At 50.7% G+C, this 25,304-nt stretch overlaps 1 protein-coding gene across 3 annotated transcripts in view; it reads left to right on the forward strand.

Moving 5' to 3' along the window:
* The first annotated feature begins 2,550 nt into the window (after window positions 1-2,550).
* Window positions 2,551-25,304, forward strand: part of RAB3C (RAB3C, member RAS oncogene family) — a 65,205-nt gene continuing 42,451 nt past the window's right edge. Inside the window, exons 1-2 of one of the 3 annotated variants that reach the window (XM_037038497.1) lie at window positions 2,551-2,801; window positions 11,567-11,794. In XM_037038497.1, coding sequence (XP_036894392.1) covers window positions 2,784-2,801; window positions 11,567-11,794 — 246 coding nt within the window. In that variant the 5' untranslated portion in view covers window positions 2,551-2,783. Of the gene's footprint in view, window positions 2,802-3,176; window positions 3,303-3,644; window positions 3,774-11,566; window positions 11,795-25,304 lie in introns of those variants that run through there. The other 2 variants (XM_037038498.1, XM_037038496.1) reach the window with 2 other exon arrangements.

Raw genomic sequence — 25,304 nt, forward strand, 5'->3', positions numbered from 1 at the left:
AATACTAAATTCACTGTCTTTGTTCTTGGCTGTGGTTTAGCCAAATAAATTATCCCCATTTGACCTTGCTTGATAGAATTCTACTGTTTAATGGAGCTGACACAGACATGGACTGATAACAGCAAAGTGAATCATAGATAAACTAGATAAACACCAAAATCAAAGTGAATATTAATAAATATTAGATAAACACAGCATAGCAAAAAGCCAATCAATAAAGAGTAGTGATGTGGGACAGAGAAAAGAAAACTGAAACCATAGACAAAGATTGGCGAGTCCTCATCCCAGCGCCCCTCCCTTGAGGTCTCGTGACTCTGGCTGAGGCCCCTCCGGGCCCCAGAATGGGCCTGCTCTGCATTCTGCTGGGGGGGCGGGCGGTCCTACAGACTCTGTGGCCCCCACTGGTGGCCCCTGTGCTTTCCATGCACTGTTCTGCCTTTAACACCTTTTCCCATCAACTAACCCCAGATTCATTTGTAGTTCAAGGTGGCTTCCCTCTTTCTGGGACACTCTAACTTCTGGGTTATTCCTTGATTTTAAGGCTTCGGTTGCTGTTCAATTATAGAGATCCTGGGAATGGGTATGTTTTTAAACAGACATTTCCATTTCCATAAAGCTGTAAAGAGGTGGGTGTGGGGAGCAGCACACCGTATCTGGGAGTTGCCTGCCGCCTGTGGTGGAGACACCAGCCGCCTTCCAGACCCCGTGCTTCCCTTCCTTTGTAGCCAAATCCTGATGTTCAGCTGGGCACCGGTTCACCCAGCACAAGAACCACATTTTCCAGCCAGCCTCGCAATGAGGCACTGTAATCTAGCAAGAACTATGGTGTGCTCAGAGGGTGGGAGCGGCCCTTCATCACTTCCTCCTTCCAGATACCCAGAAGGTGGAGGTAGGAGCGGCCCCAGAGCGCATCTGGTGGCCTTGGCAGTGGAACTGGTAGGTGGTGGCCTGACTTCACGCAAAGCCAACATGCTTTTGCTCTCACTGCAGGGAGACAGTCAGCTCCCGTCTTTCTTGTTGGTTTAGTTGATCCCTGGCTACCTTTTTTTCTTACTCCCTCAACCTATTTTAATACCCCCAAAGACACAAGAAACAGGACAGGACTCTGTTCTCCCAAACCTCTTGCAACTCTAATAGTATTTTCACAACTCAATTTTCATGGGTTCTTCCACAAGTAAGAAAGATACTGGAAAACCGAGGAGGTATATGTCATTTTCATAAAATGTCAAGAAAAGATGGAGTTCTCAAAGACCAGTAAACCTGTAACAGCACAGCATTTGTAATATTTAAATGTGTCCTATGATAGCAGCCTCCTGGAATTCTGAGAATTTCAGGTGGTGATAGTATCAAAATTACAGAAAGTTCTGAAGAAAAACAATTCATAAGTTCCTGTGTGATTTTTTAGATTTTAAATACAAATAGCCACACGTGTTAGTATTGGGTTTGGTTTTTGTTTTTGTTTTGTTTTGTTTTTTGGTATTTCTCATGGGGAAAAAATATAAAGAGGTGCACCTTTACACGTGTCTTTAAAAATCCCAGAAATCTCATTTCTAACAACCTGCCACCGTGAACTGCTCCAGCAGGGGCCCTTTTACCTTTTACTTTTATTTGTTATCAGCTAATTTAAAAGCAATTGCTCTAACCATTAGGTCACCTCAACTATCAGAGGAGCATTTAAATATGTGTTTTCTGAGTAGTTATAAAACCTGTTTACCTAATGCTATCGCAGGAGATTCTCACTGATAGCAAGATTAGAGGACAGGTCTTAGATTTCTTAAACAAAAACGAACAAAACCCTAAAATGAATGGGATGTAGTAAGTTCCCAATAAATTGTTGTCTCATTATTGAGTCAATCTGTGAAAGTTAAAACTTGTGTTTTTAAAAAACTCTTACATATAAATTATTTAAGGCAGCGTTTCTTGAATTATGGCAAAGGACCACCACTTGCATCAGAATTGCTGGTGTGTTTGACTCATAACCCCCATAGATGCCACGAGAATTTGAATTTAATTCCTGCCCCCACCCCCCAGATTCAAGCTCATTTCGGTTCAGAACCACCATTCCACTGCCTTGTCTCACGCAATGAAGCTTTGAGCTGATTCAGAGTATTACTCCTACGTCTCTCTGCCAACAGCAGGTTCATCCCTTTCCCACTCGGCCTCCAGTAACAGTCATTCAGCCCCTGGCAGCATCCTTACTGCACTCACTGCTGTTTACTCTTAAGCGGGAAGAACTGTTTGGCTCCCGGAGCATGAACAGTCACACATGTTAGCTAACTGAGGGGAAACGTAAGTGTAACAAAAGTGCAGTTTAGAGACCCGAGATCCATTTGGAACTCGTGTGGGAGGAGTAGGCTGAATGGGAGGACAGGGAACCTTAATAAGGTCTCCGGTGTCATCTTGTGCGGGTGCTGTGGCTCCAGTGACGGGTGTTCGTTCGTTCGTTTGTAGGACCTGCTTTGGGCGAATAACCCGGCGCGCACTTGGCTCTGGCCCGCGGCCGCGGCCGCGCCCCGGGGACGCGGACTGCGCGGGGCTGGGAGGGGCCGCCCCGCGCGGTGGCGCCCCTGGCGCGGCTCCTGGGAGCCCTTTCACTGCGCTGACGCCAGGACCGCCCGCTCCTCCCAAGGGAAGAAGCGGTCGGTCCGGACCAGCGGTGCGTCCACGTCCCTCCGTCTCTCTCCGCCACCTCGCCCCCACCAGCTCCATTGTGTTGTGCGTTGATCGGCGCCTCCTGCGCAGACCCGCACCCCCAGCAGAAGGACTCGGAGCCCCTCCTTGCCATGGAGCTGTACGGAAAGGTGAGCGAAGGGTGTCCCCTGCGAGGTCTGCAGAACAATTCTCCTTACAGACTTGTGTGTGTGCGAGCGTGCTAGTGTGAGTGCTTGTGAGCGTTGTGTGTGTGCAATCGTGTGACTGTGCGCACGTGTGTGTATGCACGTGCATGCGTGCGTGTGGCTGTGCTTGTCAATGTATGGGTGTGTGAGTGGTTGTGTGCTCAGTGTCAATGTGAGTGCGCGCGCGCGTGTGAATGAGTCAGTGTACGGGTGTGTGTGCGTGTGCGCGCGCGCGTCATAGTCCGAGTGAGTGTGCGTCCGTGTCGATGTGAGTGTGTGTGCGCGCGCGCGCGCGTGCGCCTTCTTGACGCGACGGTGCGGATAACCCATTTTGCCCAAGTGTGCGCTGTCCGTCGCCTTCTCCTCGTCTTTTGGGCTGACAGTGTGACACCAGCCCGCTGCCTGGGGAATAAACTCTCCGGGTCCGGGACGGCAGGTGTAGGGCAGAGTCGGAACGCCGCGCAGGTGACGTTTGTACTGGTCATCAGCACCGGGCAGCGCGTTTCCTAACCCGGAAACCCAGTACAGCTTCGGGAGGCGACAAGTGGACACTAGAAATCTGCAGCTGAGGCTGAGCCGTAGCAAGTCCGCCTGCACTGGGGAGGGTTGGGGGCCAGGTTGAGAGCGTCCCAAGAGAAGGTGGCGCGGCGGCCGAGCGCGGCTGGATGGAAGGCGGCCTGTGCTCTGCGTCGCCGGGAGTTGTAGTTCGCGACTGGCGGGCTCGTGGGACGTGTCTGGGATCTGGACTACAACTCCCAGGAGCGCGCGCGCCGAGCCAGAATGCGCATGCGCCCTAGGAAGGGACAGCGCCGGTGCTGATATCGGGCGGGTCAGCGAACCCGAGGGTGCGGAGCGGGGAGCGCGCGCCGGGCTAGCGCTGTCGTCCCCGAGAGCGAGGACCGCCCGAGAACAATGAGACACGAAGCTCCCCTGCAGGTGGGTCTGTGCAGAGCGTGTGGCCTTGGGAGGGACTGACAGAGATGCTGGCACCCTCGGTACAGACGGCCACCGCGGGGAGCGCTTTCGACTCGGTCCGAGGACAGACGTGTCCCCGCGGGGGGTGGGCGTCCTTGTCGCTGTCCTGGGCTCCTCAGGGACGGTGAGCGCGCCTGTGTGCCTGTGAGCAGCAGTCCGGGGCGTGGGGTCGTGTGTCACTCGTTGTCCCGGGTCCGAGACAGCGGTGCCGGCGCAGGGACTTCAGACCGGCGGGCGTCCAGTGGTCCTGGGGTCGGGACCGAACGAGCGCCGGGCCAGGAGCGAGCACGGGAGGCAGTGTCAGGGTACCCTCAGTGTGGGCGCACAGGGCCCAAAACGGAGGGCTCGGCGCCACCCGGAGGCCCTTCACCTCTGACCTCGTCAGTTCACCCCTGCCCTTCACCTCTGACCTCGGCCATCTCACTCCTGCCCTTCATCTCCGACCCTCAAGCACCACGGAGGTGCTTCACCTCTGACCCCGGCAGGTTAATCTCTGGGCCCCGAGACCCTCTGACCAATGGGCCCATTGCTGGGCGCTCAGCCCCTTTCAGTCCCACTCGGGTTTGCTGCCATGGACTCCGGTGCTGAGCATCGAGATTAACTTCTGCTTTTAAGTAACGATTATCGAACACTGCTCATCAGCCTGGGTTCCCCGGACCGTGCGCCACAGAACCAAGCAGGTGCGCAGGGCCACGGGACAGTGGGGTCGGGGGATCCTCGCGAGAGCCCACCTCAGCTGCCAAATCCAGCAGTGCAAATATTTGACCTAATTCTTTCTGAAACGTTTTCTTTATGAATCAAGGACTTTAAACATATGCATCTATTTACTTTTCATCTATTTTACGGGTTATGTGCATTAAGCTATGCACGGGACTGTTAATGAAAAAACCACAAATCTGCAGAGTGTTTGTTGAAAGGTTATACAGTGGAAGCCCTCAGATTACCATGTGAGTTATTGAAGATTTGCTTTGTTCTAGAGAACAGGGCCCCATTGTGTGATTTCTGATACCTCTGTTTGTGGCTTGGCTTTGCACTGTGGACCTGATGTGAACAGAGCCTGGCAGACAATGAAGGTGCAGGCTGTAGCTCAGGAAGTATATTGGCTGATGAAGATTTTCCATTTGCTAGAGACACTGCCAGCAGCCACCTAGCTACATTAATCATGTTTGATTAGAAGTAAACATTGACAATGGAGTTTAAAACTAGATTGTTAGTGCTTATGTCAACCTTGTATAGGCACTGAAGTGTTTCTGTCAAAATAAATTACTAAGAAATGAACCATAGTGCATCATGATTTTTATTTTCATACAAGAGCAGCTTGGAATCTTCAGAGGGTCATTAAAATGTTACAGAACTATATGAAATTAATGCCTTAGGAAATACTTTAAATTATTTCATATCAACTATACAGCAGGCAATTTAATGAAGAATTAATATAAGAATAGGTTAACAAAATTAATTTGCTCATGGGTGGAGCCGTTTTCATATTTATGGTGTACTTGATTCACTGGACTAGATTTTTGAGATTTAAAAATTTAAATGCCTAGATACTCCCTGGGTGGTGTTGCTCAGTGGATTAAGTGCCAGCTTGGGAACCAACGGGTCACTGGTTCAATTCCCATTCAGGGCACATGCCTGGGTTGCGGGCTCAGTCCCCAGTTGGGGGCACGTGAGAGGCAAGCACACATTGATGTTTCTCTCCCTCATTCCCTCCCTTTCCCTCTCTCTAAAATAAATAAATAAAATCTTTAAAAAATTTAAACGACCAAATGCTATTGTGAATAACATACATTTTAAGAAATTGAAGAGTATTTTCTGTATTATATTTAATTAAAACACACGTGATTTAACTTAACAGGTAAGTTGCTGTTTGGGTGAACCTCTCTTCATTATAGTCAGACTTTCAAACGTGTAATGGTAGGAAGAACAAAAGCCATCAACATGCTTTGTATATCTTAAGTGGCAAGAAGCAGCATCCCTGCTTCTGAAGTATAATCACATTCGAGGAGACTTTGATACATGAAAATGCAACGAGATGAATAGTTGACATTTCTTTTTTCTTCCATTTAAAGACTGAATGGACTACATTATTTTAAATATATGCTCTCAAATTTTACTGAGGTTTCTGGACAATGGGTGACAAGCAAAACTTCATCCTATAGTTGCATTATCCTAGGAGATTATTTTCCCCATTTAAAAGTATTTGGTTAAGGTGGGGTGAAAATGGAGACAATTGTACTTGAACAACAATAAAAAATTAGGATAAAAATATTTAGTTAATTTGTTGGTGTGAAACAAAATGGGTTCTTTAATTGTTGATTTCATACCTTACTTCCATATTTTCTTAAGTCAAAGAAGCCTTTTAAAAATTATATAATGTCTTTTAAGAAGCATTTGATGTGCTTGTATCTTGGTGTTTCATTCAAGGTAGTTTTTGATATAGGGGTATTTTTTAAATCCTCACCCAAGGGCATGGTTATTGATTTTAGAAAGAGAGGAAGTGAGGGAGAGAGAGAGGGAGAGAAACATCGATCGGTTGCTTCTCACTCGCCCCAGCTGGGGACTGAACCTGCAACCCAAGCATGTGCCCTGACCAGCAACACCTTGGCCTTTCGGTTTAAGAGATGACACTCCAATCAACTAAGCCACACCAGCCAGGGCAATATAGGAATTTTTAAAAAAAACATTGCTCTCTGAGTTGATGCAGAGTAAGGAGTAATGGTTGTTTTTTTATAGTGACCATTAAAATAAAATACCATGATAACATTTCATTTCCATGTTTCCTTTGTCATTAAATAACTGGGAATAGCATTTGGTATGTGTTCCAGCTGATGGGTTAGAAGGTTAGAATTTTTAGGCAGAAGTGGTCACTTTGTGCCTTGTTCAGGGGTCAGTCCCCAGGGCCAGATGAAAGGGGCAGGAGCAGTGCCTCTGACACACGGGAAGGACTTGTGAACAGACTGTCATTTGATTCAGGAGCCAGACTGAGCATGCTCCAGCTCACTTAGTGCTTCGTGCCAAGCACGGTGCCTTGGATTCAGGTCTCTGTGTATCTCTGTGTGTCTGTGTGTGTATGAGGTAGAAAACAGCCCTGGAGGTCAGCGTTACTGACTACAGTCAAGTTCCTGGAGCTTACTGAGGGTAAGTAACTTTCCCAACATGGTAGATTCAAGATTCTGCCAAACCTCTGTCCAGAAAGCCGTGTTCTTTCTCCTGTTACTTTGGGCTTCCCAAGAAGACACAGGAGAGTGTTGGAAAGAGCGAGGGTGCTATGGGTATCAACTGATCCATTCATTTGGTTCAGAAGAAAGAAAAATGGTCTTCATCTTCTGTTTATAAAACAAACCTGTATAAACTAAACCAAGCATTTCAGAAGGGCCCGTGCTTTAAAAATGGCTTGATTTTTGTTTCCTGGATTTGAATTTCTTGCAGGTTGGCCTGCTGTCTTGCAGGACCAATGTGGAATCCCTTGTCTCCAATCAAATGCTTAGTCTTCTGTTATGTTGTCCACAAGCTGCTTGGATCATCTCAGAAATGCAGAGCATTCTGGCTATTTGGGAAACTTTAAAGAAAAACATTGACCCCATCTATGAAACAGAGTGCAAAAAAGAGAAAGATTTTTTATCTGAAAATGAGGAGGATTGGAGAAAGAATATAGATGTAGGCTGGAGATGAAGTTGAGGTGATGTTCAATGCAGCAATGTTGTCTAGAGAAGCAACTTAATGGGAAGTATGGTCTGAGTACACACTGTCTCATTCGACCATGAGAAGTGTGTGTCTCTCTTGCCTTTCATGATGGCTGAACTTCTGACAGTGCCCAGCCTCAGCAATGACCCCTTCCTCTTTATGAGAAATGGAAATTTAGTTCCTGCCCCTCATGGAGACGGAGAGGCAAGTGCCTCCTTCCCGCTCCTGTAAGGAGGGCCACTAGACGTGCTGGGAAGACACCCTCACCTTGTCCCCTCGGAGGGGGCTCCCCCTTTCACCACGAAGTGCTGCAGTTTTGTGGTTGCTGCTGCAGGCTGAGACACCTGTCACATTGAGGACATTTCTTCTGATTTTTAGTTTCCCAAGAGTATTTGTTTTTAACATAAATGGGTGCTGAATTTTGTCAGGCACTTGCTCTGCATCTTGGGCGATCACATTGTTTATCTCCATTCTGTTGGGTGTTGTTAATTGATTTTTGGGTGAACCCAGCATTCTTTAGATAAATCCCCCTTACTCCTTTCCATGTGTTGTTGGATGCAGTTTGATTACATTTCCTTGAGGATTTTTGCATTTAAGTTCATGATGGATATTGCTGTATGATTTTCTTTTAATATCTTCATGAGACTATAATATCACGGTCATGCAGGCCTTATAAAAGATGAGAAGTGTTCTTTCCTCTCTTTTCCGAGTGATTTTGTGATTGATACATGTTGGTATTCAAAGTGTTTTAGAGTTCATCAATGAATCCAGTGGAGGCTGGAGTTTTCTCTGTGGAGAATTTTCTTGATAAATTCAACTTTACACACACACACACACACACACACCTACCTGTCGTCCAATTATCTCTCTTGTCTGTCTACGGACCTACCTACCAGCCTGTCAACTACCAGCCTACTCCATCTCTCATCTGTCTATCATCTATCGTCTATCATCTATCATCTATCATCTGTCATCTATCATCTGTCAATCGTCTGTCTTTGGGGGCTGCTATCCTGCCTTCCACCGTATACTGAAGGTGGCAGATGGAGAGAGAGAGACGGAGGGACGGGTGATGGGTGGATGGCTGCAGGAACTTAGCAGGGAGATGTCCTGTCCCCAGTTGGAGGGCTGGAGCCACTGCTGTGAGGCTCCGGTACTGGAAAAGGGAGTCTTGGGTGGAGCAGGCAGTTCAATTCTATGATTCTTTTTTTGGCAATTAATTAAAAAATAATGCAATTTTCAGTGTTATCTTTTCTGTAACTTTTAGAAGCTCTGATTTGCTCTGGGGTAGGTTATTGCCTGCCCACCATTTTTTCAAATTCTAGCTATAGTTTCCCATGTATTTAGAAGTATCAGCAAATTTACACAGCGAGTGTCTATAATTCCCTCTGACATTACTGTCAAATCACTTCATTTCTGTTCTCAGCAAGGCATTCGGGAGTCTCTTTCTCCATCCTCTGGGCCAGGATTTATTTCCTTATTCTGAAGTTTAATAAAACGTATGCATTCCCAATGCACATCTTTTTGGCTCTCTGTGCATCTCACTGAGGATAGTAGAAATAGTAGGATCAGGCAATAGTAGAAATTCTTCTGGGCTAGTGGATCAGCAGCCCTCTCTAATCAACCCCTCGGGGGCTTGGGGCTCCTGCTGCACACCCACCTCCTTCGCCCTGGTGCCCTCAGTGCCCCGTAGCTCCTGCTGCCCGTGGCCAACCTGCCCCCATGAGGGTGGATGGAGTCAATGCCCACACTGCAGAGAGCCCCACCTTGCCTTTCCCTCTGGGACCTCCAGAGGACACTCAGAGAGTCCCCACAGGGAGGGCCTCTGTTTCTACAGGAGTCGAGTCAGTCTGGTTCTGGAATAGGACTCAGGATTGATGGCCACAGAGAACTCATCCCACATTGTCTTGAGGCCACCAGGAGGGCCAGGGCTCAGGGGCCTCACATCTGCAGGGCAGTGGGCACCACGCATGGTTGGCTGTGGGGGCAAAGCTCTGGGAATGGGGGTGTCCGCGTCCTGAATGGGCAGTGGCTGCACACTGTTCACCTGGGGTCTGAGCTGGTTGTCTAGAAGAGTCAAGAGCTTCATGGTGGCTATGCAGGCCCGGCTGAACTCAGCAGTCCCTGAGTGGGGTGGAGAGTACCAGTTGTTGAAAGGACTGTGTCTGCAGGAACCTGCCACATGTAACAGTTACCTGGCCTTGTTGGGGGGCCAGAGCCATCAGAACAAGGTGTCTGTTTTTGCAGGCCTGTTTTTGCAGGCCAGTCCCTGACTGGTGCTTGGGCTGTGGGGGTATTATCTCGGCACGCGGACTCCTGGAGCAGAAAGGAGGGTGACACCTGTGTCGGGGACCCAGGTTTTTCACCAGCAAACACTCGCTACAAGTTGTGATCAGTGGAGGCATCTGTGTGGTTCCATGGACTTAGCAGGAGAAATGCTTCACCTAATATTAACTAAGGAAGTGTCATTTGCGACCAGAATTTTTATTGTCCTTAGATTTTATCCTATCTACGGATTTTTTTTTTGTCCTTATTCTTACGTGTACGATTGTGCTCTCCTACTGGCAACACAGAGGGACTGTGTCATCCCACCCTTTTCCCATTTCTCACAGCTGTCTGTGAACACACACCCCGACCTCAGCAGGCTGCACCGTTGTCCAGGACGCTGAGCACTCATGACTGATTCCAGCACTCAGTCGTGTGCTGGGGAAGCTGCCGCTGTTGGTCAGACTTTACCGAAACGACCACAGCCGGTCTGGCCCCTCTTTGCTCCTCGGAGCTGTCTGCAGTCACGGCCGTGCTTCCCACCCATCGGGCTCAGTGTAGCGACTCAGCACCTGTGACTGGTGTGACGGAGAAACTGTGTTCAGTCAGGTGCACCGAGGCGTGTGGGACCAGTGGCTCCCTCCCTGGGCAGCATGGAAGGGCCACGGACGCCCGAGTCGGGAAAGGCGCCAGTAAGAAGGCTGTGACTTGTCCTCCCAAATTCCCCCTCGGCTCTGAGCCCATGGAACTCGGACCTCGCGCTGCGTTTGGTTTGGTGGTTGTTAGCATGATCACCAAAGAATGAGAAGTAAATCAACATCCACATCCACATTTCTAATTAATAATGACATTATTCTCCCCTCTGTGCTGGCTGCCTTACACATCTGCTTTACACAAGTGTTATTTTCACAAGTGTTCCAAGTTAGAGCACACTTGTTTTCATTTCACCTAGGGGAGGGAGGGAAGTGAGCGCACCACTTTAAAGTAACAAATTCAAGGTCACTGGCCCGCAGTGGGGGAGCCACTGCTGGCTCCAGGGGGTCCTTCGTCTGCGCATCTCACCGTGAGCACCCCCTCCGTCTTTCAGAGCAGATGTGCACCCCATCCTCGTGCGAGATGTGTGCCGGCTCAGAACATGGGTCCCGCCCCGTGAGTCCTGCCTCCGGTACATGTCACTTGTGTGACACTGAGCACATCCCTTAATATTTCTAAGCTTCCATTTTTTCCTTTTAATGTGGAAGTAGTGAAGGCACCCACCTCATAGGAGTGTCCTGAGGTTTAATAAGTTAGTAGTTCCTGGCACATTGTTTGAATCATGCGCATTTGCCATCGGCACTATTTTTAATTTGAAAGAAACTGCCACTTAGATTCAGGTGTCAGTGGATGAACTAGAGCTAGGCCTTGGGAGTGCTTGCCTGGGAAATCTGGGGACCCTGAGGACTCTGGAGAAGGGACATCCTGCTGTTCCCACGCGGGTGTGCCCACCAACGACATTCCCGAGCCCACAGGCCCTGACTGGGCTTCATGTCGTCGCTTTCCACGTTGCCAACACAGAGGTCCCCTCCCGGGCTTTGATAGGTTCTGGACGCTGAGCACCACAGCCCCAGCCCAGAGGGGAAGGACCAGGAGGGGTGGGCCCTGTCTTCCAGCAAGGGGGGGAGGCTGTCACCATGGTTACATGTCAGCGAAGAGGGGCACACTCTGCCCAGTCTGCTCTGGAGCACACCAAAGGCCAGCGGTGAGCAAGCCACGGGCTTCCCAGTGAACGGAGACTGACGGCGCCTCTTCTGTCTCCCCTGCAGATGGCCTCTGCCCAAGACGCCAGGGCAGGCCAGAAGGAGTCCTCCGACCAGAACTTCGACTACATGTTCAAACTGCTCATCATCGGCAACAGCAGCGTGGGCAAAACCTCCTTCCTGTTCCGCTACGCGGACGACTCTTTCACGTCCGCCTTCGTCAGCACCGTGGGCATCGACTTCAAAGTCAAGACTGTGTTCAGAAATGAGAAGAGAATCAAGCTTCAGATTTGGGTGAGTGACCTTAACCGATGGCGGCCCGCAGTCCGGGCGTCCCACCCCCTGTGTGTGAGGGAGGGCGCCCTGCCTGCTGGTCCATCTGTCCGTCTGTCTCCAGGCCGCCACAGCCTCCGTCGCCAGGCGCTCTGCTGTGGAAGGTGGTGTTTCCAGACAGCAGAGTGCAGCCTCCGCGAGGCTTGGAAACTGACTTATGCCTTGTCAGGTGTCGCTTCCTGGGCGTGTTCAGAAAAGAGAAAACGTGGATGCTGTTGTGTTGGTGGCAGGAACAGCCGGCGAGAAGGCTGTGCTGGTGTGGCCGGCGTGGCCCTGGGCACGTCTGGGAGCCTTATGTGCCACTGTTCTAACCCGCGTGGAATGGGCCTCGTGGTTCATGCGGCAGGAAGCAGCCTGTCCCTGGCGCTTTAAAGGAAAAGGTGAACAACCAGATGTAGAGAAAGCTTGAGTCTAGGCCCTTCGAAAGGCCCAGATGTAACTTTGAACATGATCTGTTCACACTTCAGCGACTGTGCACCCGGCTCTAACAGTTATGTTTATCCACACAGAGAAAACAAGTGAAGTAAAATATTTATTTTAAAGCAGGGTTTTCCCCTAAGTACAAGGCTCTTCAGTCAGTTCCGAGACTACTGGCTGGCTTCCTGCCGCTCTCCACCCCAGCAGGACCCCCCACCTGAACTGTGGGGGCAGATTTAGAACAGCCAGTGAGAAACAGAAAACAGATGCCGGCTCAAGGTGCCTGAGGGGTGCAATGAACAAAACACTTGTCACACACGAGATAAGCATGTGCTAGGCATTTAGACCCATGAAATAGAGGGACTCAGGTGGAACGTGCTCTGGTTAGTCAGGGCCCCTTTTGCTATTCATTGTACCCCACTCCCCACCGGAGTGGGTTGGGCTGTCAGCAGATGTCTCCCAAGAGGTGGAATCCACACCTTCTTCTGGGACAGCTCTGACCCCACTCGCCGCTGCGGGGCGGCGGGGGGCAATCCAGGACCGACAGAGGATAAGCCCCCTCCTCAGATACCCAACGTCCAAAGACAGGCAAGCCCTGGGGTACAGTGTTTAAACATGTTTGCAGTAAAAGAGCCTTTATTAAAATATTTATATAAACTAGATGACCTTTACATATCTTAAAGCTTTATCTTAGCAATAAGATGGAAAGACGCAGATAAATGCACAGCCAGGTGCCCTCTTGGGCAGATTACAACAGTGTGTTTCTCTGTGCTGACTCCAGAGTCTTCCAAGTCAGGTTAGAACTCAGGCAAGAACTTGAAAGACGGGTCCCCAACCCTAAACTTTATCCTCAAGAAGTCTTCTTGAGGGAGCAAGGCACTGTGGTTGTGACGCTGGCAGTCACACCAGGTGCATCCTGGGAGGCCAAAGAGGAGGCCTGAGAAAGCACGTGCCTGTCCCGGAGGGCAGAGGCTTGTGGGGAGGGCGCTGCCCGGGCGGCGGGCCTTCCTGAGGGCTCCTGTGGCGGGTCTCGGGGGCTCTGCTTCTCACTGCGATGTGCTGTTCCTGTTGTTTAATGACTTCAAGAAATCATTTATTTGGGAACGAATTTGTCATTGAGGTTTGTTGTCTCACTGCATTTCAGTTACCAAACAACTGTTTCTCCCAGCTCATAGTATTCTGTGAACTTCGGTGAATGTGTAAATGTTATTAAGACGCCCACAGTCCTCTCCGCCTGTCCTGCCATCTCTTCCACTCACACCACTTCTGACAGCCAGCATGTGGCTTCGGCCGACCCAGCAAGTCTTTAATTCTCTGTCGGCGCCTCCTGGCTGTCCCACAATTTAACTCAGTTCTGACCCTCGCCACCTGGATGAACAGAGACTGGCCAGGTAGAGACCTCAGTTCCGCGGGCCCTGCCTCTGCCCTTCAGAGACCAGCCGAAAGTCTAGAGGCTGCACAGCCCCTGCTGTCAGGGTTGGTAATTGGCTAGAGCAGCTCACGGCTCAGGGGAGCACTGGACTCCCTGTTACCGGGGCATTTAGAGCGTGCAGCCCGGGCACAGCCATCTAAAGAGCGGCAGAGGACACAGCCTGGGGGACTGTGGAGGACCTGTCCCTTCCAGCACCGTGGTGTGACTGCTCACCCAGCTGCCCTCTGGAGGAACTGATTTTCAGCGCCTGCCACTCCAGGAGGTCAGGGGGTGTGGCTGGAAGTCCCCGCCCTTTGGTCCTGGTTCCTCCTTCTGGCAAATGGTCTCCTGGTGGAGCCTTCCAGGGGTCAGGGGGCCACTGAGAGTCACCTCCTTGGGAAACTCGGGTAGAACGGAAGGGGCCTCTTGTGAACAGTCCCAAAGCCCAAATTCCGAGGGTTCCAGGAGCTCTTTTGCAGGAACCAGGAGGGAGGCTAAATGTGTATTTCTTACTTCATGCCAGCACCTCAGCCTGTTGTGCATTTCGGGGGGAGAAGCAGAGTGGTCGCACAGGTTAGTCCAGGGCAGCTGGATCTTTCCCCAGACACCAGCCAGGTCCCCAGCACCCTCCTGGTGGTGGAGAGCAAGCCAGACAGAGCGGGGAGAGTGCCGAGGCCAAGCCGGGTCTCGAGGCCATGTCTGCTGCTGGCTAGGCAGGCTGGCTGCCTGGCTGCCCCCTGCGCTGGCCAGGGATGAGCTTTGCAGCTGGCTGTCAGCGGCACCCCTGGCACAGGGCATCGGGCTCGTCCAAGTAGGGTTTCTAGTCTGGGCGGGGCTGGGGGAGCCTCCCCTGTTGTTTACTCATGCTTGTCGCCTGTGCTGCGTGGGGGTGTTCTGCGCCCCAGACTGGACACCTGGGTTCTCGGAGTCCACGTGCAAGGAAAGCATCTGAATGGTGACAGAAAACATGACGTCTCTGCTGGGACACGGCACGCCTCTGTTCTGTTGAGGTTCATGGCTGCCTGGGAACAAATGTGCTTAGAAAAAATCATTGTTTATCGTGTCAGTTACAGACTTTGTGTCCCATTGGTGTTGTCACGACAACCTCCTCTACTGTATCTTGCTGTTGCTCTTGCATCTGATGGCTGCTTCTATGGTCCTCAAATCAAACTTTTTCAAAATTTTAGAGATCCCAAGTATTTAGGTTGGTTCCTTTATTTTGTGTCATTTAATGGTGTGATGAGTAGACTGGAGAGAAACTGAGTGTGGTGTTGCACTTTAATTATAGAAAGAATTTCACAGCTGGGGCCTATAATATTTTGGTTTAATTTAGAAAGTAGTTTAGCCTCGAGAATGGCGATGTAGGGTGGCTCTCCTCCCAGGGAGGACACTGCAGACAGCGCAGCCTCTGTTAGGAAAACAACACCTGCTGGGTTCCTGCTCCGTGTGTGGACTGCCACTGGGGGAACAATGGGGCTCAGAGGGTCCCGCAAGCATGGAGTGTGGTCACTGCAGAAACGGCTGTGTTGGAGGCCAAACTCAGCAGCCTCCTTTGCTCAGGAAAGCACTGGGCCCCCTTTTATCGCGGGCTCTGCAGGGTTCACCTCCAGAACTCAGGCTGATCTCGAGGATGAAAGACCAGCTTAGCGAATACACGGGGCGTGTGGGTGGAGCATTGCAGGCAGCAGGTGGCTGTTCCCTCGGGCGTCATCGCGAGCTTTGTCTCCTGTCTTCGGCTCCTTTTCTCCCTAGCACTTTTTGCAACTCCTGTCTTCCCCTCCCTGTCCCATCCTGACCTCTGGGCTCTGGCCGAGCTACTGGGAAACTTGCCCCCCCGTGAGTTGGAGGCCAGGGCTGCCACCCCCCCACAGAGGGCCGCTTGCTGAGCTGAGCTCAGGTCCTTGTCACAACACGGCCTCCTGCCTGTCGAGCATCGCTCCTGGTCCACGTGCCGCCAAGGATGCCCCGGCTCCCACAGGGAGCCATGTGCGGAAGCTGTGCCGCAGTCTGGTACAGGTGCAGACGAGGTGGCTGAGAGGACATGCCCCCTCCCTCGCTACGTCCTGGGGAAGAGCGTGTTCTAAAATACAGGTTTTAGCATCTTATTTTTTTAGGAATGGAAAAGAGAGACAGTGTACACTGCTGTGCTGGTTTGTTTCTTAAAGTAAACTTAATGATAGCTTCATCACAGGTACTTTGTATTTCTATTTCTACAAGAGTTAGAAAAACGGTCAAGAGGAGAGGGTCACACAGCCTCTGCCCCTGTGAGGAAGGGTGTGCAGGGGGGCAGGCAGCAGGTGGGGTTGGTTCACCAGGCCCTGGGGCAGCATTGTCCCTGGTCGTCATGCCGACTGGGTGCTCAGGGCAGGTGGCCATGGCCGGAGTATAAGAGCCCAGTGCGGAGGTGGTCAGGGGTATGAGCTCTGGATTAGTTGGTTAGCACGTGAAGAGTGAGACTGTGGGTTTCTCATCATCTCCAGGAGTTGGCTCGCTGGAGGGGGTGGAGGCAACCCCTCCAGAGTTGGTGGGCCCCAGAGGTCAAAGGTCAGAACAGAGAGAAGGAAAGGCAGGTGCTTAGAGCTACACAGGTGGCTTCTGTCACTGACCCCGACCGTGGTTTCAGCCACTGCACCAGAGGCCCCGTGCACTCCTGGTCTGGGCATTTGGAGCCCAGGACGCAGGGTCCAGTCCTGGTCTCACAGCGTCCTGGCCCCGTGCCTCACTTGGTGACAGGACTGTGGACGGTGTTGACCCTCGAAATGAGCACTTAATGTTTGTGTGCAGTCAAGGGTTTATTTTTGGTAACAACCCCATGAGGGAAGGTGGTATTATTAGCCCCATTAAATGAGGAAACAGAGAATCGGCAAGACACAGGGGTTGGCCCAAGGTCACAGCGGGCTGCGGCAGAGCGTGGTTGTAGCCAGGGCCCATGTCCAAGGCCTGCGTGTGACCACACACATCCTGCCAGCGAGACCGGGGGGTCATGGGCTGTGTTGGAGGCCTCCAGGGCATCTGATCCGAAGCCCTGCATCTCTCACCCCTGTCTCCCCACACTAAGTCACTGCTGGGTCCCTTCTGTCCTCCTTTGTCACCTGTCCCTGGAAGCGGCCTGTAGTCATGGGATCAGTTGTTTTGTTCAAGGCCTTGAGCAGGTCACCATCGTCTGCTTGGCACGGAGAGCTCACTGTCAGTAACTTCCTCCAGCCGGCAGGGTGGCTGTTGGGGGAATGTGGGGTTCAGAGGGGCCTGTGGGCAGAGGCTGAGTAAATGGGGCAAGCACCTGTGGAAAGTGCCCGGCCCGCAGCCTCTGCACTTGGTGCACAGCAAGGGGTGGGGAGCCATGTTGGCTGGGTGAGCAGGGTCAGTTCCTTGGCCCACCGATCGGCATGGTGTTCAGACCTCAGCCAGCATTTCTGCCTGTGAGTGGGCTCCCTGGCCATGGTGGCCGCCGCCAAGGCCTTCCCGGTCCTCCCGGTGCCCCTCCCTACCACATTCTTCCAGCTTAGTGTCTCCTTTTCCCGAGAGACTGGGAAGGGTGAGACTCAGTACCACTCCTAAGCAGGGCTGTTGGGCGTGAGGGCCTATCTATCCCACAGCCCAGGCAGGAACTCAAGCAGCCAAGTATGTGAACCCTCCTCCCCCAAACAGCATGGAGCAGGAAAGGACTGGCTTCAGGAAAACCCAAAAGGCAAACGAGGAGTCGACAGTACTTCTCTCAGTAGTGAAAAGGCCACAGTATGTAAAACAGGCCTTTGATTGAATGAAAGCTTGTGCTCTTTTGCCGTGTCTTCGTGAGGGTGTGAAGGGAAGCTGGTATAAAGGTGTCACTGAGCTCCAGCCTTCTCTGTTACAAAGGAAACCAACAGATAAATTCTGAAACTGACCAAACAGAAACAGCAAGAAAAACGTATTATTGGGAACTAGGGGCATTAAGGTTGAGGTTACGTGGAGTGTTGGGAGCCTTGGATGGACGTGAATTTCCCTGATGTGCTTTGTAAACTAGGTGTACACATTACTATGATTAAAATGAACATTTGCTGAGATTAGAAGCAAACACAGGTTGGGGGTTGGGTCAGAGAGAGCAGCACAGAGCAGAGGAAGGACAGCAATCGGAAGACACACACATTTCATCATNAAACAGCAAGAAAAACGTATTATTGGGAACTAGGGGCATTAAGGTTGAGGTTACGTGGAGTGTTGGGAGCCTTGGATGGACGTGAATTTCCCTGATGTGCCTTGTAAACTAGGTGTACGCATTACTATGATTAAAATGAACATTTGCTGAGATTAGAAGCAAACATAGGTTGGGGGTTGGGTCAGAGAGAGCAGCACAGAGCAGAGGAAGGACAGCAATCGGAAGACACACACATTTCATCATTTCATCAGCCGAAGCACAGACTCGCCACCCCACCAAGATACCTCGTAGCGATTGTTAACGCTGCCCGTCACAGGCTGCCTTTTAGGAAGAGCTCGTTGAATGCATTTCTTTCAGTCATTTACTGCCTTATACATTAGGCCAACTATGTAACTCTGCTCAGTTAACAATAAAAGCCACACTGAAGAGCTAAAGTGAGTGGGCCAACTGAACATGGGGAGCACTTGAACCCATACCCTACCCAGAACCCGCACCAGATACAGGACTCCAGGACCCCAGCCCATCACAGGCAGAGAGTTGGGAGGCTGGCTTAGGACTGCAGCAATGGGACCGGCAGTGTGGAGACCACAAATAAGGCTTTCCAGTTTTCAGTTCTCATGCTGCCTTATCACAGTGCCTCTCGGGGCTGAATCACCACTTGAAGAGCAGGGGAAGGAGGGGGAGTCGCTGGGAGGCAGCAGGTTGGGGAAGGAAAAGTCAGAGGGAAGAGGAAGATACCTGAGGAGTTACATAGCCAGGGAGAAAGAAGGGGTGAATGGAAGAAATGGAGGGGCAGGGAATGACTTGGCAGCATTTTCTTCATCTTTATTGACGTGATCAGTAAAATAAAATTGTCCTCAAAACCACACGAATGCTCTTGCTTGTGTCCTGTGGGCGTGCTCATTTCCTGCCACTAAAGTTGCACACGCTTCAGACCAGTAGGGTACAGGTGGCTGGAGAACTTCTTAATGAGAGGCTGATCAGAGTAAATCCTGTGTTTGAAAAGTTCACAAAAATTCTCAGAACAAGGACAGGGGAGAAGGAGGAAGCAGCATTCCCCAGTTACTGTCAGGTCGTTGGACCTCCTGTCTTGCTCGGGGATTGGCTCCTCCGCCTGCAGCCCCCGGCGAGGCCCACGAGTGCAAGGACGGACTGTGCGTGGCTCTCCAGGCTCTGGGCGGAAGGGGCTGCGGGCAGGTTGTAGGTTTTCGATGGATGTCACTTGAGTGGAACAGAATCACACAGCGTTTCTCCTTCCCAGTTCATATTTCCATTCTGAACTTGGAGATTGCACTGGATGGTTTTTGCTTAAGAGCCTAACCCTCGTGTTCGTGCACCAGGGATTCTATCTGGGCATGAAAGGTCTGGGGAACCCGAGTCAGTCACCACGTAACTGAAGTGAAGACGGTTGTGGTGCCCGAACCCTCTGGTCCCGCTGTCTGTTGTACACAGATATGTAAGTTACGTCTGTACTTACGTGCACAAGGTCAAAGGCACTGAGCAGTAGTGTAATCACTGCTGAGTTGCCCTAAATGTTTCCTTTTTAGGTCTAATTAACAAAAAATATCAACAATTAGTCCTGTCGCTGGACTAGAGTTCTGTTGCTGTTTATGTGTCTCTTCCTCATTCTGCTTCTCTGATTTTCATTCTCCCCACCCCCCCACCGCACACACATGGAAATTAGCTCTTAGGGCAGCAATGGGCAAGGGAGGGAAGTTGCTCAGCAACACTGTTCATCTGGAGACACATTCGTAAGTAACAGGCTCGGCCCTTGACCCTTGCAGCCTCTCGGCCCTGTGACCACTGCCCGTCAGCTGGAGGAGAGCAGAGGCCTCAGTGCTACTGCCCATTGTTGTACGCATCTAATAACCATGAAAATAGAGTTTTTAAATCAGTTTTAAGTCTCCAAGTGAAGTCTTTCAGGTAGCTGACAGCTTCCCCACCCACCCTGTGCCTCGTGGGGACAGTGACGAGACCTGTTTCCTTGGGGGTTTACTGGGAAGAGGGACCTTGTCTCATCTTTCATGAGATGGAGAATTCCAGAAATAGTGGCAGGTTATTTGCTCCACCCACTAGAACCGAAATAACCTGCTGTCTTCACAAAATGTGCACTCGCCCCCCCAAGTCTTACTTATGCCACGTTTTAGAAGAGAGGGTTCGTGCCAAAAGTCATTTAAATCAAGTGCTGCTTCCTGTTTCTGGTGGGGGTGGGGGGTGGTTCTTTGAGTTGGGTTCTTCTCAACACTGTCTCTTTTTGGATATGAATAAGCTAGAATCATACTAAAATGAGGTTAACAAATTCTGAACTAAAAAAAAAACACAGTGAAACTGATTGGAAGTAAATAAAACCCAGTAAACATTTCAGAATTACTATGCTTGGTGGGGTAGTTAACACTATTCCTCACGTCTAGGAAATGTTAATTATGTGAATGTGTGGAAACTCCACCCGATAAATCCTGGTCTGTGTGAATGTGGTAGAAGCTGAGATGTAAGGCAAAAAATAAGAGAATCCAATTGAGCCAGAAAACACCAGGCATCAGTTACATTGACTAGGATGAGCCTGGCCTGGAGGCTGATGCAGACAACCCTGCGCTGAGGTGAACGCCACACGCACTTGAGAGGGCACAGCGCGTCGATGGGCTTGGTCCCCTTCCTAGTTACCAACGTGCTGTTTTGTGTCCTTCGTCCCATGAACCGCTGGACTTTTGCCACGGAGAGCATCTCCGTTTTAAGTCACTGAATTGCCTTTGCTCAGGTTCTGTAGGGTTATGATCTCTGTTCAGTTCAGCTGCCCTCGGCGATCAGCCGTCTCTGACACTCACTGAATGTGCTGTTCCCAGCACATCAACTGTGTTAGTCTATTCTTGCAAACACTTTAAAAAAGCCAGAATTTTTTTCTATAGAAATGACAAAAATCCTTTTACTTGGTTCTAATAGCTATGGTTTTTTCCATTTTTAAAATTAAATCATTTTAATTGTCATTCTGTTGCAGTTGTCCCACTATTTCCCCCTTTGCCCTCCTCCACCCACCCCACACTCCATTTCCACAGCCAGTTCCCACCCTGCTGTCCATGTCCATGGGTCATTCATACATGTTCTTTGTCTGGTCCCTTCCCCTTCTTCCCACCCTCTCTCCCTCCCTTCTGGTGCCTGTCAGTCTGTTCCTTGTTTCCATACCTCTGGTTCTATTGTGCTTGTTTGTTTGTTTTGTTGATTAGGTTCCACTTAAAGGTGGAACCTAATCATATAGTATCTGTCATTCACTGCCTGGCTTATTTCACTCCGCATAACGCTCTCCAGTTCCACCCATACTGTGGCGAAGGGTAGGAGCTCCTTCTTTCTCTCTGCTGCATAGTATTCCATCGTGTAAATGTACCATAGTTTTCTGATCCACTCATTTACTGATGGGCATCTAGGTTGCTTCCAGTGCTTGGCTATTGTGAATTGTGCTGCTATGAACATTGGGGTGCATAGGTACTTCTGAATTGGTGTTTCAAGGTTCTTAGGGTATATTCCCAGCAGTGGAATTGCTGGGTCAAAAGGCAGTTCTATTTTTAGTTATTTAAGGAAATTCCATATAGGACTTTTGTATAACTAGTTTGATGACCTGGGTTTTTCTGACTATGACTCTGGATGGTGCATATTGGCTTCTTAATGACGATAACTCCATTCTACTCAGAAAATCAGTAGGCATGGTCTCTTGCATCCCATGGTGATTTTGAATGAAGTCAAACAAATGGTTTCATCTTCATCGTAACTTGTGCATTAGTGACTGGTTAGTTCTCGTTGGACAGTCTCTTGTACGGCAGGGAGCAGGGACACCTGCCACTCGCTGCCCGGGCCAGGCCTATTATGTGAAGCATTTTTGTACTTGGTTCTCATTTAATCCCCACAGAAGCTCTATGAAGTTGACACTATTTTTATTCCTGCCCATCCCACAGCCTTTTTTGTTTTTACAACAGAGCCCAGAGAAGTTTAAGTAACTCGTCCAAGGCAATGTGGCAACTGTGAGGTGAGACCAGAATTAAGTGGGGAAGGTGGACTCTAGGAGCTGAACCCCAGCCACCATCTCTGTCCCCTGTCCCCAGCAGACAGCACGGGCTGAAGGGCTCCAGTAACCGTTCCCGTGACTTAACCAGCTCCATGTTGCGATCTCAGAGTGAAACTTCGAGCCACACAGATGTCTGCCTCGCAACCAGTCACTTCGGCGGAGGGCACTCATAAAGTGCCGCTGCTAAGACACCGAGTTTTAAATAGTTGTTTTATTAAAGAAAAATTGTATGGAGTGGGAGCATTCCCGGTTGTCTCTGGTTGAAGATTGGCGGGTGGGAGTGGTTTCAGCGCAGCCAGGCACCTCAGGGTGAGGGGGTGAGGCCCAGTCACCGGGGTGCTGCAGACGGGCCTGGAGAAGGGCAGCTGGGCGGAGTCTCCTTGCACCCCTCCCCCGGGCAACACACACACTTGCCATGCACGCGCTTCAGGGCGTGGAGGTGCCCTCTGGCAGCCTCCCCACAGTCACTATGGGTGCCACCACCCTTGCCGCAGAGACCTCTGGGTAGGGCTTGCTGAGGACTGACAGCCCGCACCCCGTGCCCTATCTGGCCATGCAGCGTTCCCCAGAAGCGAGCAGCCCAGCCCTCCAAAAGGCTTTGCGTCCACCCAGTGGTGCATCGCCTCGCGTGGGAAGGGCCTTCCCGAGTCTCTGTCTCCCTCGGGAAGAGGTCGAAGGGCGAGGGGAAGCGGCCTGGACCCGAGCAGGGCCCCACGGAGGGCCGGCTCCTCGCCTTAAAGGTAAACACTTAAGTGGGGAAGGGCCTGCGGTTTCTCAACTTTACAAGAGTTATTTTGAAGACAGAGCCATGGTGATTGAACAGATCCCTGTGTCAATTATGTATTACTGTGTAGCAAACTCTCCCAAAACTAAGTGGCCTAATGTGTCTTCTCTCTGTCATGACTTCCGGGGTCAGAGGTGGGCAGAATACTGTGGGTTTCTGCACACATGCCCAGCAGCTACATGTGAAAAGTATGACAGTTCTTCATGAGATAAGGGGCCAGTATCGATGATAATATACACAAATAGATCTCCATGTGAAATGATCAGTTACTCTTAAGCCATTGTGTATTAGCTTATTAATAATAGCTCTATATTTAAGACACAAAGAACCCAGAAATTACAGTGGTCCATATCATTTCTGCTGGAGAAAAATTTCACCTAAAAACTTTTGAAAAGTTGCCTGGATATTTTCTTAAAATTTCTGCAAGTTGCCTAGGAAGGAAAGAAAGAGGGAAGATGCTTTGAACTGTGGCTTAGTTTCTGTAAAGAAATTGTGTTGGAAGCCATTTTGTGCGGATTTTAAAACCAGACTCTCTGGCCCTGGCAAAGTGGCTTAGTCGGTCAGAGCATCGTCCCGAACACCCTTGTGCAGGTCCAATTCCTGGTCAGGGCCCAGGCCTGGGTGGCAGGTTCAGTCCCATTCGGGACACGTGCAGGAGGCAGCCAAGCAATGTTTCCGTCCCACATCGATGTTTCTCTCTCCCTTCCTCCCTCTGTCTCTGAAATCAATAAACATAGCCCTGGGTGAAGATTTTTTAAAAATCAGAATCTCTAGTTAGAAGGCATGCTGTCTTTATACACTGTAGGATGAAGATGAGGGCTGACGATCACCCTGACTAGCAATCAGGTTTAGGACTGTTACCATTTTGAAGAGTATTAGAGTATCGGGGACTAAACGTGGGCATAGTGGGCATGAACCTCATGAGAAGCTTTTCCTGGCATCATGGGAGTGTGGTCTGGAAAATCCAGTGGACCGTCCAGACAGGGAGACCCCCTGGTAACGTGGAAGATGGACTGAACCGAGAGGAGTCATGGAAGGGAAGGCGTCTTGTGTGCAGTGCCCGATTTTGAAGACCGGTGGTCTGGCTGCAGCACAGCTTCTTTCATGAAAGTAGCAGTAGCTCTTTGCAGCTGCTGATGAGCACCGACTTTGCCATTTCTAGGGTCCATTTGGAAGAAATATCATGAACTGACTGAGTAATAAGAAACCTACACAACTCACGTCATTAATGTTATGGACAGGCTGCTGTGGGGAGGGGGATGGTGGTGGGCAGGCGATGGCTGAGGCTGTTGGAGAAGCGGCACTGGCCGAGCCGTGGGGCACAGACAGAGCCCTGTCCCGACCCCAGCCCTCAGCCGGCTGGCCTGCCCTGCTCTCTGTGCTTCGTGGATCAGGAACAGGAAGGACGTGCGGACGACGTGTGTGTTCCTTCCTCCTGGCAATTGTTAGTGGGGTTCCTAGCAGGAGGCCTGGCGCCAGGCCAGCACCGAGAACTGGCCTAGCCTTGGGGTGTCGGCGTTCCCCCCCAGCAGCAGGCAGGCAGTGCCCAGGGCGTCTGGAGTTCGGCCCTTCCATTTGTAAGAGATTTTCACGTATGAAATTTTCGCAACTTCCCTTGAGACTCAGATCTATTAAATGTGGCCCTTTCACAACCAATTAATTTCTTTTGGACAAATGAAATGCACATTGAGAATCCGTCATGTGCTAAGTGCTGGATTTCTGTGTTTGGAGGTCCCGGTCCTTGGCGTCAGCCGCCCATGCAGTGTTCATGGCCACGTGAATGGCGTGTACGTGCCTGCTCCTCTGCCAGATAATAGTCTGCTTTTAATTTTTTATTCACGAGTCTTTCAATAGTTGGCTATTTTTCTTTATTATCTAATTTTTATATATCTGTGTTATGACAGAATTTTGAAATCACGAAAATGGCTGCAGAGCTAAAAGCGTGAAGAGGGGCTTGAATTTGTGTTTCCTTTCCTCGTCTGGCATTCGGGCACGTGCTGTGACTCCCCTGAGCTGTCTGCAGGGCCAGGCCGTCAGGATGGGGCCAGGCCGTCAGGATGGGGCCAGGAAAGACCAAGCGGGCAGCGCCGCAGCCTATGGGCTGGACAGATGGAGGAAATGCAGGTGTGACTCTGCGGAGCCGCCCCTGGCTGCCCTCGGAAGGCTCTGGGGCAGCAGCCGCAGTGTGTCAGGCTTCGGCAGAAACCTTTGATTATCGAAATCTACAAGCAAATCAAAATGGATCTGTAAAGAAGAGCCTGTTTGGTCTGATGGGCTTGGCTGGCTGTCTGGTTGAAAGCTGGGACTCTGTGGTGTGGATGTGGGGTGGTCTCTGTGGACACAAGGTTCTCCTGTCCGTGTCGGCAAGGGTCAGGGCCGCCCTTGTCCCAGTCACGGGGCCCCATGTGCGCCATGTGGGCCACGGCCCCCGCGACTGACAGACCGACACAGCTGCTGAGTCAGTGTGACTGTCTGGGGCACAGGGTGCCTGGGCGAGGTCACAACACATTTTCATTTTTTACTTTCACAAAGCCCTTGTGGCTTCTACACCGTTCAGAGCCCGTGGGTCTATGAGTTACAGTTCACCTTTCTTACTTCTTTCACTTTTCACCCATTTATCGCATGTCACTTGTTAACAACTGAATTTCTGCTCCTTGCCCCCACCCAGGGGCT

The sequence above is a fragment of the Sturnira hondurensis genome, unplaced genomic scaffold (genome assembly GCF_014824575.4).
Source record: "Sturnira hondurensis isolate 20B ecotype Veracruz unplaced genomic scaffold, ASM1482457v3 Scaffold0024400, whole genome shotgun sequence".
NCBI lineage: Eukaryota > Metazoa > Chordata > Mammalia > Chiroptera > Phyllostomidae > Sturnira > Sturnira hondurensis.